Source organism: Micrasema longulum, unplaced genomic scaffold, assembly GCF_059751315.1.
Source record: "Micrasema longulum isolate JH-2025_06_02 unplaced genomic scaffold, ASM5975131v1 h1tg000215l, whole genome shotgun sequence".
Classification (NCBI taxonomy): Eukaryota; Metazoa; Arthropoda; class Insecta; order Trichoptera; family Brachycentridae; genus Micrasema; species Micrasema longulum.
The window spans coordinates 820,415-835,550 of NW_028277420.1; the positions used below are offsets into that span (position 1 = coordinate 820,415).

At 34.6% G+C, this 15,136-nt stretch overlaps 1 protein-coding gene across 3 annotated transcripts in view; it reads right to left on the reverse strand.

The window, feature by feature from the left end:
• Window positions 1-1,690: 1,690 nt before the first annotated feature.
• Window positions 1,691-15,136, reverse strand: part of UGP (UDP-glucose pyrophosphorylase) — a 37,169-nt gene continuing 23,723 nt past the window's right edge. For all 3 annotated transcript variants that reach the window (XM_088243499.1, XM_088243501.1, XM_088243500.1), the window contains exons 2-6: window positions 12,158-12,341; window positions 10,320-10,552; window positions 5,397-5,602; window positions 3,098-3,863; window positions 1,691-1,985 (exon numbers count right to left, since the gene is read on the reverse strand). In XM_088243499.1, coding sequence (XP_088099625.1) covers window positions 1,878-1,985; window positions 3,098-3,863; window positions 5,397-5,602; window positions 10,320-10,552; window positions 12,158-12,341 — 1,497 coding nt within the window. In that variant the 3' untranslated portion in view covers window positions 1,691-1,877. The remainder of the gene's footprint in view (window positions 1,986-3,097; window positions 3,864-5,396; window positions 5,603-10,319; window positions 10,553-12,157; window positions 12,342-15,136) is intronic.

Sequence of the window (15,136 nt, forward strand, 5' to 3'; positions counted from 1 at the left end):
GGAGTATCAAATTGTATCGCAAAGTTTCCTGAAAATGTACGAAAAAAAATAAATATATTTTAATATAAACAAATTATGGATGCCCAAATTGATGGATGGTCGATATGGGTGTAATTTTCAATTTCATTAATAGCAAAATGCATAAAAAGTAGAAAACTTCGGAATGGGCCCGCATGACTTAAAATATTAATGAAATATGTATATGGAATATTCTCCATAAACTCGTTCATACAAATTAAAACTCCCTCTATTTTTATTTAATCTATTAAATGAAAACAATTTGTTTTGGTTGTAAATTGTATTTACAAGTTTCAAGTACTAACTATCTTACAAGACTCATTCTAACGAGGCTAGGGGAACAGTGTACATTTTGTTGTTTGTAGATTTGTGTATAAAATTTTTCAAATAATCCAAAACATGTTTTATTGGTATAATAATAAAATATTAATTATATATACATAATATACTGGCGTAAACTTTGGCAAAAAAACAACAATTAAAAAGATTTAGTACAATCTTAACATGCGACAAATACGTACCACCGATTAAGAAATGTCAAGAGATACAAAACTGAAATTTTCGATACAAAAAATTGAATATTTGTTTAAAACTTTAAGATACATTTGAGGGTATTTCTTGCAAATCTGGCAAAATCCAAAACCATAAAAAAGTGAGATATGAATTGAAACAATTGTTTAAAATAATTTTAACATTGTCAGTTCATAAAAGAAAATATGACTTTCAAATTTTCGGGTTTGTTGCGAACGTGGAACCTCTACTTGAGTATAGAGTCCAAAATGAAATGAGATATTACGCTACTGTTTCTTGACATAGTCATGATTATTTCATCACTAGTTACATTTAAAATATTAACTGGTTTTATTCAAAAAAAAATAATATAAAAAAAAGTAGAAGCTATTATTGTATCAGTTTTTTTTGATTTGCTCAAAATAAAGAAAGATGGATTTTGCCGGGTTTGCATTAGAATTTTGGCGTGGAAAATTCAAGTCAACTGTATTGATAAATCTCTTGCCATTTATTCACAACTGATAATTCATAAACGATTAGAATAAATACTAATTTGTCACATTCAAATAACACATATTATCGTCGACAGAAATTCAAAATGGTGTAAAGAACAAATTATCCATAAATAAAATTGAATGTCTTATTTTCTATCAGTCATTGAAAAACATTATAAATGACGGACAACCAAGAACAGTTTAAATAATCTATTTGTTTGTAGTCGATAGGATCAAACATAAAATACCTCCATGTTTAATTGAAATGATTAAATATAAAATTAGAAAAAGATTTTCAGAGTATTCTATATACAATGTCCTCCATTTTTTGTTTTGTTCTTAACAGCATTTGAAATTACATTCAACATTATCGTGTATATAATTTGGTAATTTTGCTATATAATAAATATATAAAATAATATAACACATTTCATATTTAATGGAAATACCACACACCCATTAAAAAAGAACTAAAAAATACATATCTTTGTTAAAAAGCGTAATTATGTATAATATAACTAATTGTCAAAAATCTTAATTTCAGTTTTTAGCTTGAATTAAAGAAATACACTTACATATTTGAGCTTGATATTCATAATTTACTTTCTATAAAGTAAAATTTTCCTCGCATTTTAAAATAACACAAAAATCCTAATAAAAAAATTATAACGAATCTAAAAATATAATTTCACCAAATATAAGGTACAATTAAATGTGTAGTACGACATTACATTATAGCAATTTAAAAAATAATAATGTCATATTTCATTTCAATCTTATTTTCTAAGCATCCTAGGAGATTTGAAGGAATCAACCCTAAATTTTAATATAAATGTCTTCCATAACATTTTGTGTTTAGTGATCCAAGATTCTCATATTGCCGGACACTATTTTATTTTCTAACAATGCTCCGGATGGGATGTCTATTCTGTCTCCGTGGTTTGCAATAATGATGACAGTTCCCTGGAAAGAATACACCATGAATCAAAATTATATTTATACATTCAAGAATTCGAAGAAATGTATGAAAACAAATGAAAATCTAGCATCTGTCTTAGTACAATGTGTGAATAAAGCATTTTTATGTATTTTTCTTTTATAATGAGGAAGTTCAGTGTAAAGGGAAATTCAGTGTAACAGGGAAATGTTTTCTTACGAGCGGTAAAAATTAGAGCACTTAATTGTTCAATATTTTGAGTTTGTCCAAATTTTTGTAGACAAGGACTGGATTCAACTCCCTGGTGAGCTGTTTATATTAACATATTACAACAGAGATGAAGAACATTTAAGAGAAGGTAATATAAGTCAAGGCATCTACAGGGCTTATGACCTGTCAATGGCTGGTTTAAGTGGCCACTTTACACACTGTGTAACATTCACCATTCTACCCATATTTTAATCAGGCGTTGCCATTGACAGGTCAAGTATTTTTATTATTACAATTATAAATTGTATTTATATTGTGATATCTTTTACTGTTTGTGAACTGAAAATAAAATAAATAAATAAATAAGCCCTGTAGATGCCTAGACTTCTATATTACCTTCTCTTAAATGTTCTTCATCTCTGTTGCAATATGTTAATTTAATTGTACAGCGAAGTTTCTCTAAAATGATTGAAAAAATGTATAAAATTGAACTACTTTGATCAACGTCAGTAGTTCGAAATCAACCAAGGACAGAGTGTTGTGATACAATTCCACGTTCAAGCTTAAACAAGATGCCCGTCTTCGAAGCCACAGTCTCCGGCTGGAGAAAACGAGATTCAATCAAAATCCAAGGAAGCTATTCCTGAGCAATAGGGTTGTTGATGGTTGGAATGAGCTGCCACAAGAGCTGAGCTCAATGTGTAGTCTCAATGGGTTCAAAAATGGACTACATTTGTTTTGGATAAGTTAAAGTGCGCCAACAGCAAACTTTCGTTAAAATAGATTAATATTATTTATTTTAATAACAAGGGTAATAATAACATAATTCACAGGCATGAGTCATTCCTGATTGTGTCGCTATAAACTGTGTTTCTGTCCCTAATAAATGTATGTACAATGTTATTAATAAATAAACAAACAAAAGTACCTTTAGAGAAACTCCTCTTCCAAATGTGACGTCTCCCGATACAGTCAAGTGGTCCAGGTCTATAAGATCAGGAATATTGGCAAACCTACCGAGGAACTCTTTCACTTTGGAGAAGTGATTGTCCCCCAACTTCACAAGCGGCGTGGTGGGAAACATGCGTTGCGGAGACATGATCAGAGAACCGTGGGACAAGCTGTACAGGTTGGACATGACGAGGAGAAGATCCGAAGACTTCTTCACGGGGAGGAACCGACTTCTCGGGACGTTGATTCCTACTCCTCCGTCAAACACTTTCATCGCCGCTCCGACGGCAGTTTCCAACTGAACCACGTTTAACCCGTTCGCTAATGTCTTGTTGTTGATAATAATCTCCATGTCTAGACAGCCGCGGTCCAATACGCGCTCCACCGCATCTAACTTCACCCAAAGATTATTCGTGTTAAAGAACTTGAATGTCTTAACAGACTTGAAATCTTCTACTCGTTCATTTGGCACCTGCGCTATTTCCAGCAGCCTTAATTTATTTTCATATTGGATTAGCGTTCCTCCCTTGACGTCAGCTCTGGTCTTGTCGGTTACCTCCATGACGAATTCAATATTTTTGTTTGGTTGCAGTAACAGATTGAGAATGTTCAAGTCTACAGTGGCGCCCAAGTTGTCGATATTACTGATGAAGCAATATTTCCTTCCCTTCTCGATGAATTTTCGCAGTAAGCCGGAATTTTGGAAGGATTGGTAGAAGTCACCGTGACCAGGTGGATACCATCTGAAAATATCAGAGTAATTTTTTTATTTTTTTTTATTTAACTTTTTGTACATAATCTTATTTGTACATTGGCGGGCTTATTGCCAAATGGCAATTTCTTCCAACCGACCAATAACATAATAGTTTTGTTTTTATAATTCAAGTTACAGAACATGTTCAATAGAAAATAAAGATTAAAAAGCTTAAGATATATAAAAATAGAAATAAACGTGTTTGTTTATAAATTACCTTAAATCAAACTCAAGGAGAAAAAGGAAAAAAGAGGAAAGAGGAAAGGAGGAGAGATTAAGGAAGAAAAAGGAGATGTTCCCTCAGACGTGATTTAAACAGAGATAATGTAGTAACATCTTTGATGGTGGATGGGAGATGAATTCACAGTCGAGCCGCATGGACACTATATGAGTTAGAGAAGAAAGAGGAATTTTGCATGGGTATTAAGAGAGTGCCTCGAGAATTAGAATGAAGAGGTAAACCAATTATTTTTAGTATTTGTTTATCTGTTAGGTTCTTTGCAGACAAAACTGAAACCAAACTGAACCTGGTTGGCGACGTGGGCTTCTATCACGACGCTACTCGAGTTTTATGATTTCAGTCATTATGTTGTCTCGCAGTGCACAGCGTCATTGTCATATCGCGGGGTAATTACTACAACTCATCAGCATTATCATTCCCTTTCCGCACCTAATAGTGCATAGGGCACTGCGTTGGTACACCTATCACAGCGAATCTTGGTCACTTTTGTTACATGAAGGTAAGACGATCAGTCTTACGCTACAGGTACCAGTCCAGGGACTATGAAATATTCTGATGTGAAAACACCCATTAAATAAATATTTCATTCAACCATGTCGGGAATCGAACCCGAGACCTCTTGCATGGCAGGCAAACGCGCTGATCATTAACCATGAGGCCGAGGTAACTTCAAAATCAAGATTTTTGTATCCTCCTCCATGAATGCTACAAATCGACAAGTTGTGCATTCAAATTATCATAATATTATAAAATGGATCACAATATTTTTAATTTTGTATAAAATCGTAAGATTCAATATTTCCATGTATTTGTAATTTTCTCAAATTGAACGGTTTGGGTAGGTAGGAAAAAATTGCCTTAAGGCAATATACCCACCCTTGTATGTATAAATTGTATATGTATATAAAGTGTTAAATAAATAAAAATATTTCGATACCTGTTATATCTTTCTGTTAATAATTAAAAAGCCTTTAATCATAAATACAAGGCTATTTTTTAACCTCCTGACCATTTTCATTGTTTTTTGGTCGGACATGCGCAAATTTATTGTAAACATCTGGAAACCATGGCGCAACTGGAAATTAGCAACGCACGGGTGACTAGCACTGAAAGTTGCGTCAGACTGGTTGCATCAGCGTTGAAAACTGATCTTTGAGAAGTTGCATCACCATTAAAATGCACAGGAGAGCAACTTGAGTTGCCAACTTGTTTCTTTTTAGCTGCCCCGTGTACAAAGGGACTTAGTATCTTCGTCGATGTATAGGCACAGGCGATACTCACGCTTCGAGATCCTCCTGAACATCGCAAGACTTGGCTACAGGAAGGAGAGACTCCCTGTTGATGCGCGGGAAGCACGATTGGTTGAAGGTGAAAATCTCCACCTTGAGTCCCTTGTACTTGCGAACTATCTTCTCCGTGTCCTCGTCGGTGTTAAATGAGTTCATCAGGACGAGGGGAACATTGCACTTGTATGTCTTGTTCAGGTGCTGTAAAGATTAATCAGTCTAAAAAGATTTGAAGATGTCCAAATATTTGTGTTTAAAGAATTGGATTTCTGTAGATGTTTTTTCAGTAAATCAACAACAAAAAAGTATAAAACATTTTGCTAAGCAGGCGCAGATCTTGGTTCAAATGTTTGTTGAAAAAGAGGATGTACTGTAATTTTTCTGAATTTGACCACTCACCGCATTTTTGTATTCATAGTATTCATTGGGTCAAATTTTGACCCATGTTATACGAGCTTAAGCTTCGGAACATTATTATATAATACCTATACTAAGTTAGTTATTTATTTATGATTAAGTAGTTTTAGTTTTTAAATGATGTAGATTTAGTCTTTAAAAATTGATATAAAATGATGATGATATTGATGTTGATGATAAAATTGATATAATAGAACCTGCCTATAATGCCTTTGTGGGATTTTTTGTTTACTATTCTTACTGTTAATATTTATTTCTTGCTATGAAATTATTCTTTATTTTTTTAATACTCTGTTTTACCTTTATGTATATTATAAAAAAATAAAAAAAAATTATAGTAACATTTACATAAAAAAAATAATAAATAGGGAAATATCACATACTACAAATACAGATAAAAATATATAAAATGGATTAAGAATAATTCATTTTATTTAAAAATCAATATGGATATTGTGGAGAAATATTTTCATATATCAGAAAATATAAATAAAATTATGTCACCAGAAAATAGTTGCGACGTCAAGATTCATGATGATGTTCTAAAATGTTTTTAATGATTTGAAACAAAGCTAAAAATTAACATGAATCGTGACGTGTTAGGGGCGTGGCCAATGCAATGACCGTTTTTGCGGGAATTCAAAATTACAAATTTAAAAATATTTTTTATGCTACTAATAAGTAGCAAAAATGTATTTTTTTTACTGGACAGTATTTATATACAAAAATGTGAAAAAAACGTGATTTTTTCCTATTACTTATAATATAAAATACAAGAAACCTCCATTTTAGAACAGGCCGTGGCAGTGGTGGTTTTGCAGGTGAGGTAAGGGAAGCTCCGCTTCTCTAAAAAATCATTCTCGGCACGTTGAATAAAAAGCTTTCATGTAAAAATATATCAACGTTAAAACAAGTCTAGTCAAAAATACAGTTTTTTGCCATGCACACGACATCTTCAGTTTATCAGTGAGTGATGCAGGCAAGAAAACATCTTTATTTTAGTGAATGTAAGATTGAATTTGGAGTTTATTAATATAGGTTAGGCTCTAAGTAAAGGAGCCTCAAATGATGAGAGAAATCATACTTGCCAGATGTTACAGTGTGATTATTCTTATTACTGTTTTTTTTATTTAGTAACGTACTGTGGATCATCAATATTGATTATTAAAGTCTAGCAGTATTGGAGTATTAAACATATTATAGCCTCAATAGAAATTTAGTACCAAAACCGCCACTGGGCTGAGCCATGTTAGATAGTGACTAACCTAACTAGAGAACACTCCATATTAATGTTAAAATGCTCTAGTGACAATAAACATGTATGTATATGCAAAAAAATTATAAATAAATGTAAAGGAAATAAATTCCCTCAAATTTTGAATTTTGCAGCGTTCCGAATTGACGATAAAGCAGTGCTTCACAGTTAGAAGGTAAAACAGATAAACAAAGATGGCGACATTATGCCAGATTTTTATATGGTTTCAAGTAAATAAAGAATATAGAATGTCGGAATAAATCATAAAAGCAAATTGTAAAGAGATTGATTTAATAAAGTTAAATAGTTGAATGTCATTTCTTTGTTTTTTACAGAACAACACAAGTATTTTATTAGTCAATCAATTAAAGGAACTGAAGTCCAATATTAAAGAAATAAAATTAAAAAACAATTCAGTAACTAGAAACTACCATTGCATACACATGGTAATAAACATTCCTGGTGCAATCATAATAATGTAAAGTAATCTTTAAATAACAAAGGCGTAATCTTAATTACATTTTATAATCATTCTTAAATGACATTAGATAAATACAGCTTTATCTTAAAACATAAAGATTCTTTGGTATCATACAAGATAAAACTACAAGTGTCACGATGGAAAAATTGATCTTTTCTGTGCCACTGATGCTATGACAGTCCTCAGCAGGCCGCGAAATTTTAGGCACTTTTCAAAAACTCTCATTTGAACCGCTGTCGTGCCGATAATTTTAATAATTCTTAATGTCACAGTGTTTCACCGAGCTTATATCTCAGACTGCACAAAATCTAAAATCGTTTAAAATACTATTTATTTTCTTTATTTTTTTTATTTGTTTATTTCACATATAAATTTATTTTTTTCTTTTCTATACAAACACCTCACTGGGCATAACCCGTGTCGAGGCATTCATTTACATTATTATTATATTATGTTCTAGTTACAAAAGTCGATCTCTATAATAATATGTTCAAATACATACACATACATACATGTATGCATAGATGTACACATAAATGTATAATATATAAATAGTAAAAACAATAATAACAACAAAAAAATTATGATAGTAGTGATATTATACACATAGTCGGTACTATGAGAAGCATGCCACTGTCGCTGGCTATTTGGCTCCTCTACATTGCCAGCTGCCGGTTCTCCAACATTCGCACAAATACCTGTATACATATACAACAATTTTTTATATGATAAACAAAACACTGTACGGATATAAACATAAATTATATATAGCAGACATGCAACAATAGACTACTGTTTTGGTGGGGTGACCATCTCAAGGTAGTTCTCGGGACCCAAATCCAGAAGTAATTTTTTAACAAATAAACTTGACCCAACGTAAATCGCGTACAGAGGTGTAGGGTTTATAGTCTATAATCGATGACACACACGTGCTAAAATATTTCACCTGAAATAGTGCAATGACCGAAGAAAGCAATGTCATCATTTTCTATAGAATCCAGAACAACATTATAATGCAACTCTAACAGGATTGCACATAAATCGGGAGCATAGTTCTGCAGTACATTCACACTGTCCCTACCATGAAGAAATTAACTACAAAGGAACGTGGCCTATAAAGAGACCCCAGGGCGTGGCAACGCCATTTAGGACAGTCAGTCAGCCCAACAAGTTCAGTTTAGTCAGTCAGTCCAGCTCGACGAAGTCACTCAGTTCCAGCACAGTAGTTCAAGTGCAGTCTCTTCAACCCACCATGGCCGCTATGCTCGTGCTACACAACCAAGAGCTGTATCTTATTCGCCATGTAATAAATATGCATTAAACGGCAACCTCGTGTCTTCTCTGTCGATCTCTAACTGGGGTAGGAGCTCCAACCCTCAACAACCTAATCCTACAGAGGCATGAGTCTTTATGCGCTATTTTTGTATGCCCCCTGAGCACGGAAACGGAGAAACGTGCTTACAGGTTAAATATCACAAACAATATTATCAGTTTATTTAAATGTTTGCAGACAATGACTGTTGTTGATACCGACTGGTCCAAAAAGAAGTGGAAAAAAGGTTTTCAGGTGTTGCCTGGTAGGTGAAATAATTTCGTCAGTTGAATTTCAACAAACCTCACAAAAATCAACAGATGGAAGAATGAAAGACATTTGGATGTTCCAACAAAGGCAAAATGGTGAACGTTAATCCACTTTATTTTTTAGTAATTAACCCTTTGTAATTAACCCTGAAGAAGGCATGATGTTTTGACAAAATTAGCAGGTTATTAAATTTTTAAAAATAAAATGGTACACAAAAAAAACAAAGTTATTTAATTTTAATCGGCCTCATGGTGCAATGGTAAGCACATTTGCCTACCATGCAAGAGGTCTCGGGTTCAATTTCCGACATGGTTGATAAGAAATATTATTTAAAAGGGTGTTTTTACGCTAGAATATTTCATAGTCCCTAGACTGGTACAAAAATGATCTAGTACGCTGCAATAGTGAAATATCACGTTTTTCTTTTACATTTTTAAAGTAATAAAGGTCTATGAAATAATGTCTAGTAAAAAAAATTGCATAAAAATATTTTTAAATTTGTAATTTTGAATTCCCGCAAAAACGGTCATTCCATTGGCCACGCCCACGATTCATGTTTTTGTTCCGGGCAATTGAAATTTGTTTAGAACATTATCACGAATCTTGACGTCATATCAACCAAGGCCAAAAACGTCGCGTTTTTTTTTGCGAAATTTGCTAATTATGAGTAGAATGAAAAATTTTTTTTTTGTGATTCCATTGGCCACGCCCCTAATACGTCACGATTCATGTTTCTTTGTTCCCGACTATTCTAATTTGTTAAGAACATTGTCACGAGTCTTAAGGTCATAACTATCAAGGCCAAACATGTCGCGTTTTTCTAGAGACGTATTTAAAAAATAAAAAAGAATTTATGTATGAAAACATTTCTCCACAATATCCATATTGATTTTGAAAATACAATTAATTACTCTAAATCCATTTCATATATTTTTATCGGTAATTGTAGTATGTGATATTTACCTATTGTAGTTCCAATGCAGTACCCTGTGCACCACTAGATGTGTGTAGGGAAATGATGATTGGTCGATCGCACGCACACTGGTTGGCCACTTCTGCCCTATAATTGTGGTCTGTATTTACGGTACTTAATGAGGATGTCAAAATTCCGAACGCCATCATACGTTACCGCTATTACCTAGTAGTGAAGAAAATTTTATTGAAACAATGTGCGCAAGATTACCTCGATTTGTTGCACGGTCAGGTCGAGGAAGGTGAGGTCGTTCCTCACGGGGATGACAGACTTGGGCCCCCGGCAGCCCATGGACGTGCCCAGGCCCCCGTTGAGCTTCACCACCACCAGCTGGTCCAGCATCTCCCGCACGTGCTCCCTGACCGGCTCCTCCAGCATGCCGTACTCCAGTACCGCGCCTTCCGGCAGCTTCTGGATGTGCTCCCATGATACCGACGGCCCCTCTGCAACCAAACTGATCGATGATTATCATTTTTCCTAGCCGGGCACCGCGTTGTTGCATGATGAAAAGTAGCATATCTTCAAGGTTCATACGGTGATCAGTGATCAATAAGGCACTTGCATTGGAAAACCAAATGCAGATTATTTCGATCATCTGTTACATAGAGGTAAGGTGATCCATTTAACGCTTCAGGTGCGATTCTAGGAACAATGAAATATTGGAATTACAACAACCTTTGAAATCAGTACTTCACGTCCACCCTGCCAGGAATCGAACCTAGAACCTTAAAAAAGGTATACGAACGCACCAAACACTTAACAACGAGGCGGAATTATCTCCGTGGTGTATTGGTCAAGACGCTTGACTCACGCACGGAAGGTTCCGGGTTCGATTCCCGGTGAGAACACAAAAAAAATGTGATTTTTCTCAAGCCTGGTTGTTCTGTGATGTAATTCACCACTGTAATTAGGCTTCTTGGCCTGTTGTGGTGCAAAAAAAAATGAGAAAAAAAAAAAACTCTACTCGATTCCCTTGTTCAGGATTTTTATTTGCTAGTGGCCATCGAGTCAAAAACACTCGTCCAGAGTTCACACACAGAACTGTATTCTCATTCGCCTGAACACAGAGCAATTTCTCAAAGATTAGCTGATTGAAATACCAATACCTGAAAAACTTATTTTCCAGCCGAGTGGTTTCATACTTGGCGGCCTCCGTGGTGTAGTGGTCAAGACGCTTGACTCACGCACGGAAGGTTCCGGGTTCGATTCCCGGTGAGAACTCAAAAATTAAAATGTGTTTTTTCTCAAGCCTGGGTGCTCTGTGATGTAATTCACCACTGTAATTAGGCCTCCTGGCCTGTTGTGGTGCAAAAAAAAAAAAAAAATGTAAAAAAAAATAAAATAAAAATGTAAAAATGGAATCATTTACCAAACAATCTTAGCCTCCACCAGCTGAGAAAAAATATTTGAGACTAAATATTACAATATCAATGGTACCATAAGACTATGCTAATAAATGCATCAAACAAAAAATTTAATAGGAAAGTTTAACTTCATTAAAAAAAAAGGAAATGTTGCCAAATAAAATGAAAAGTTGCCAGTTAAAAGGAAGGGTTAGTTTAGTGGTTAAAAACAAATGTTGCCAGCAAAGCGGGACTATGGGTTCAGAAGGCACAAAAAATCAGAAACATGCTTAAAAAGGAGGGGATAATAACATTCTTGTATGAATTTACAAATGGGTATATTCCTGTCCCCTTTTAGTAAGTGGCGGGGCGCTAGATTCCGTTAGATCTGGCATTGGTTGCCAGTTAAAAGGAAAGGTTGCCAATTAACAGGAAAGGTTACCAGGTAAAAGGAAAGGTTGCCAATTAACAGGAAAGGTTACCAGGTAAAAGGAAAGGTTGCCAATTAACAGGAAAGGTTGCGTTGGTATGACTAAGACTAAGACTGTAGATCGAGACTGGGCTTGACCTATGGCTTTACATAGTGTTCAGTTTGAGCGAGATCGAGACAGGAGACCGCAACGAGACTCGGGTAACGATCTCGGTCCCTGGTCTCGGTCGGGTCGTGAGCCGCTACCTGCGGAAGGACTTGCAAAGTAAATGTACCTTCGGAGACAAAGCGGCTGAAGAGTTGCGCGAACCCTTCCAGCTCCTTGTGGACGACCGCGGCGCGCTCGGCGGGCGCGCTGGCAACCAGGTGCTCGAGCTCGGCGCGCAGCGTCATGAGCGCGTCGCGCTGCGTCAGCTCGCGAAACTCCCGCGAGCCCGAAGGGGCACGCTGGTGACGGACCTGATCAATCGATAAACAAATAAGATAAATAATTTTCGTAAAATAACAATACTGGAAATAGATTTTTGCAACACAGTTTTTGCTTCCATTTGTATTTGCATTATGGTCATGAATAAGAATGACAATCATCATCATCATTCCACGTCCACTCCTTAGTTGGAGCATATGGTATCCACAAAGAGCCTCCATGCATCTCTATCGGCTCCCAACTCCCTTGCGTCCTTCCAAGTCAGGTTCTCGTCCCGAAGTTCTGACGTAAACTGCCGACGAACAGTCAGCAGTGGACGTCCAGGACGTCGAGCACCTGATGCCTCGTAAAGTAGGCAAGGGTGGTTAAGGCTCTCAGGAGGCATCCGCAGTATATGTCCTGGCCAGCCATATCGCCTCCGCTCGATGACAGTTATTTATTTATTTATTTTATTTATTTACTTAAGTTAGTTAATATTACATTGTATATTAACTAATATATTTACAATTATAACAAATACTTATTAAATATTTCTTACATAACTACATTATTACAATAAACATAACATTTTTTTTTAAATCCGTAAGTTTTCTTTCTTTTCTCATAGTTGTCACCGGAGTTGACAATAGACTGAGAATAAAAATATCTGACATAATCCCTCAATATAATTTGCCAATTTCACAGTGGAAGCTGTAAATTAAATTGGTGGCTAATGAAATAGTTAAAAAAAAATAACACGGTTTTTGACAAAATAAAGTTGTTTTTTAGGATGAGCGAAACCAATAGGAAGACCAGCGATCTTTAAAGCGGTTTTTGGGTATGTAAAGGGAGTGCATTGACTGTAATTAATAAACAAATAATTTCAAGTTGTTTTTTACTGATGTATTTTTTGGACCATAAAACGCACTTTTTTACTGTGAAAATTCAACCAAAAATCGTCTTATGATCCGATGCGTCTTATCGTCTGCAAAATATGGTATATTTACCATTTTGAATAGCTAATAAAATACAAAGGTTGATGTACTTAGTATTTTATTTTAAATAGTTTATTAACATTTTTAGAGTAGATAATATTTTTTATGTACATTAACATAATTCACAACTATTTGTAAACAACGGAGCCTTGATTGATCTGTATAGTTGTCAAACAGTTGTGAAATGGGAATCGAACCCGAGACCTCTTGCATGGTAGGCAAATGCGCTGACCATTTTTACCACGAGGCCGACCAGAATACTTATTAGTAGCATAAAACATGATAATTTTTAAATGTATACTTTTGAATTCCCACGAAAACGGTGCATTGCATTGGCCACGCCCCTAATACGTCACGATTCGTGTAAATGTTGAACTTCGTTTGTGTCCGTTTAAATTTAAATAAAACATCGTCACGAATCTTGACGTCACAACTATCAAGGCCAAACATGTCGCGTTTTTGAAGGGACATGTATTTTAATAGTTTATTTTTCAAAGGTATGTACGAAAACCGTTTGTCAAAAACACCTTGTCGGCCTCGTGGTGTAATGGTCAGGGCGTTTGCCTACCGTGCAAGAGGTCTCGGGTTTGTTTCCCGACATGGTTGATATGAAATATTTATTTAAAAGGGTATTTTTCACTAGAATATTTCATAGTCCCTGTACTAGGACCGGAAGCGTAGGACTGATCATCTTACCTTCATGTAACAAAAATGATCGAGATATGCCGCGATTGGTGCACCAATGCAGTGCCCCATGCACCATCAGGTGCGGAAAGGGAAATATGATGATGATAATGATGAAAACGTTTCTTCACAATATCCATATTGATTTTGGAAATACAGGTAAACGTCGTTTTGCGCCGGGGTTCCGTTCCGAGAGACATCGGCGTAAAATGAACACAAATTTAATAGAAGATATAAGGTTAGGTTCCGTGTCAAAATTCTAAGAATAATCTAACATGTTTATTTAATACATATCCTACATAAATATATTCAAAATAAATTATAAATTTATTTAATAAATACAGTTAAAATTCGTTTACAAAATAAATAATAATCTATTGATATAAATAATGATATTTTATAATAAATACTAACTCACTAATTCGTCGGTACTAAATTAAATTCTCACACTTTTTTTAAAAAAGCATCCAATTACATTGCTTTGATTGTTGCTTCCTTTCTTGCAGAATCACAGCATAAACTACAAATATTAGAATATTATTTTAATTTTAATAATAATAAAATAAAAAATATAATCATACCTATAATAAATTAAAAATATCTTTAACAGACCTCATAAAACTATAGTATTTACAGTGTAATATGTCGATGTCACTAACACTGTCATTATAGGTAGTTTGTATTCTTCAAAGAGTGCTATTCTTTACATAATTAGTTTGTGAGTTCGGAATATCGAAGAATACATAATGACGAGTTCTACGGACAGGAACTTGATATGAAAAGCTTCCAACAATTTCTAGGCGATCGATTAGGTTATTAAAAACTTTATAGAGAAACATGATACGCCGAGTTGCGATATTTTGAATTTTACAAAAATTAACTTTTCCTACTTGAAAACTTAACATTATTTGAATCTAATTAGGAACTTCAGCCCTACGGGAAATTGGATACAAAAAATGTTTTCTTACGCGGGGTAAAAATTAGAGCATTAAATTGTACGGCAAAGTTTCTTGAAAATGCACACAAAAAAAATAAATATATATTTTGATAAAACCGCTCTACTTTGAATGACGTCACTGGTTCATGTGAATCAACCAGTAATCTAAGAGCTATGGAAGATTTCCGGTCTGCTTGTCGCTTCTGGACCAATGGGAAGAACTGAATGAGAA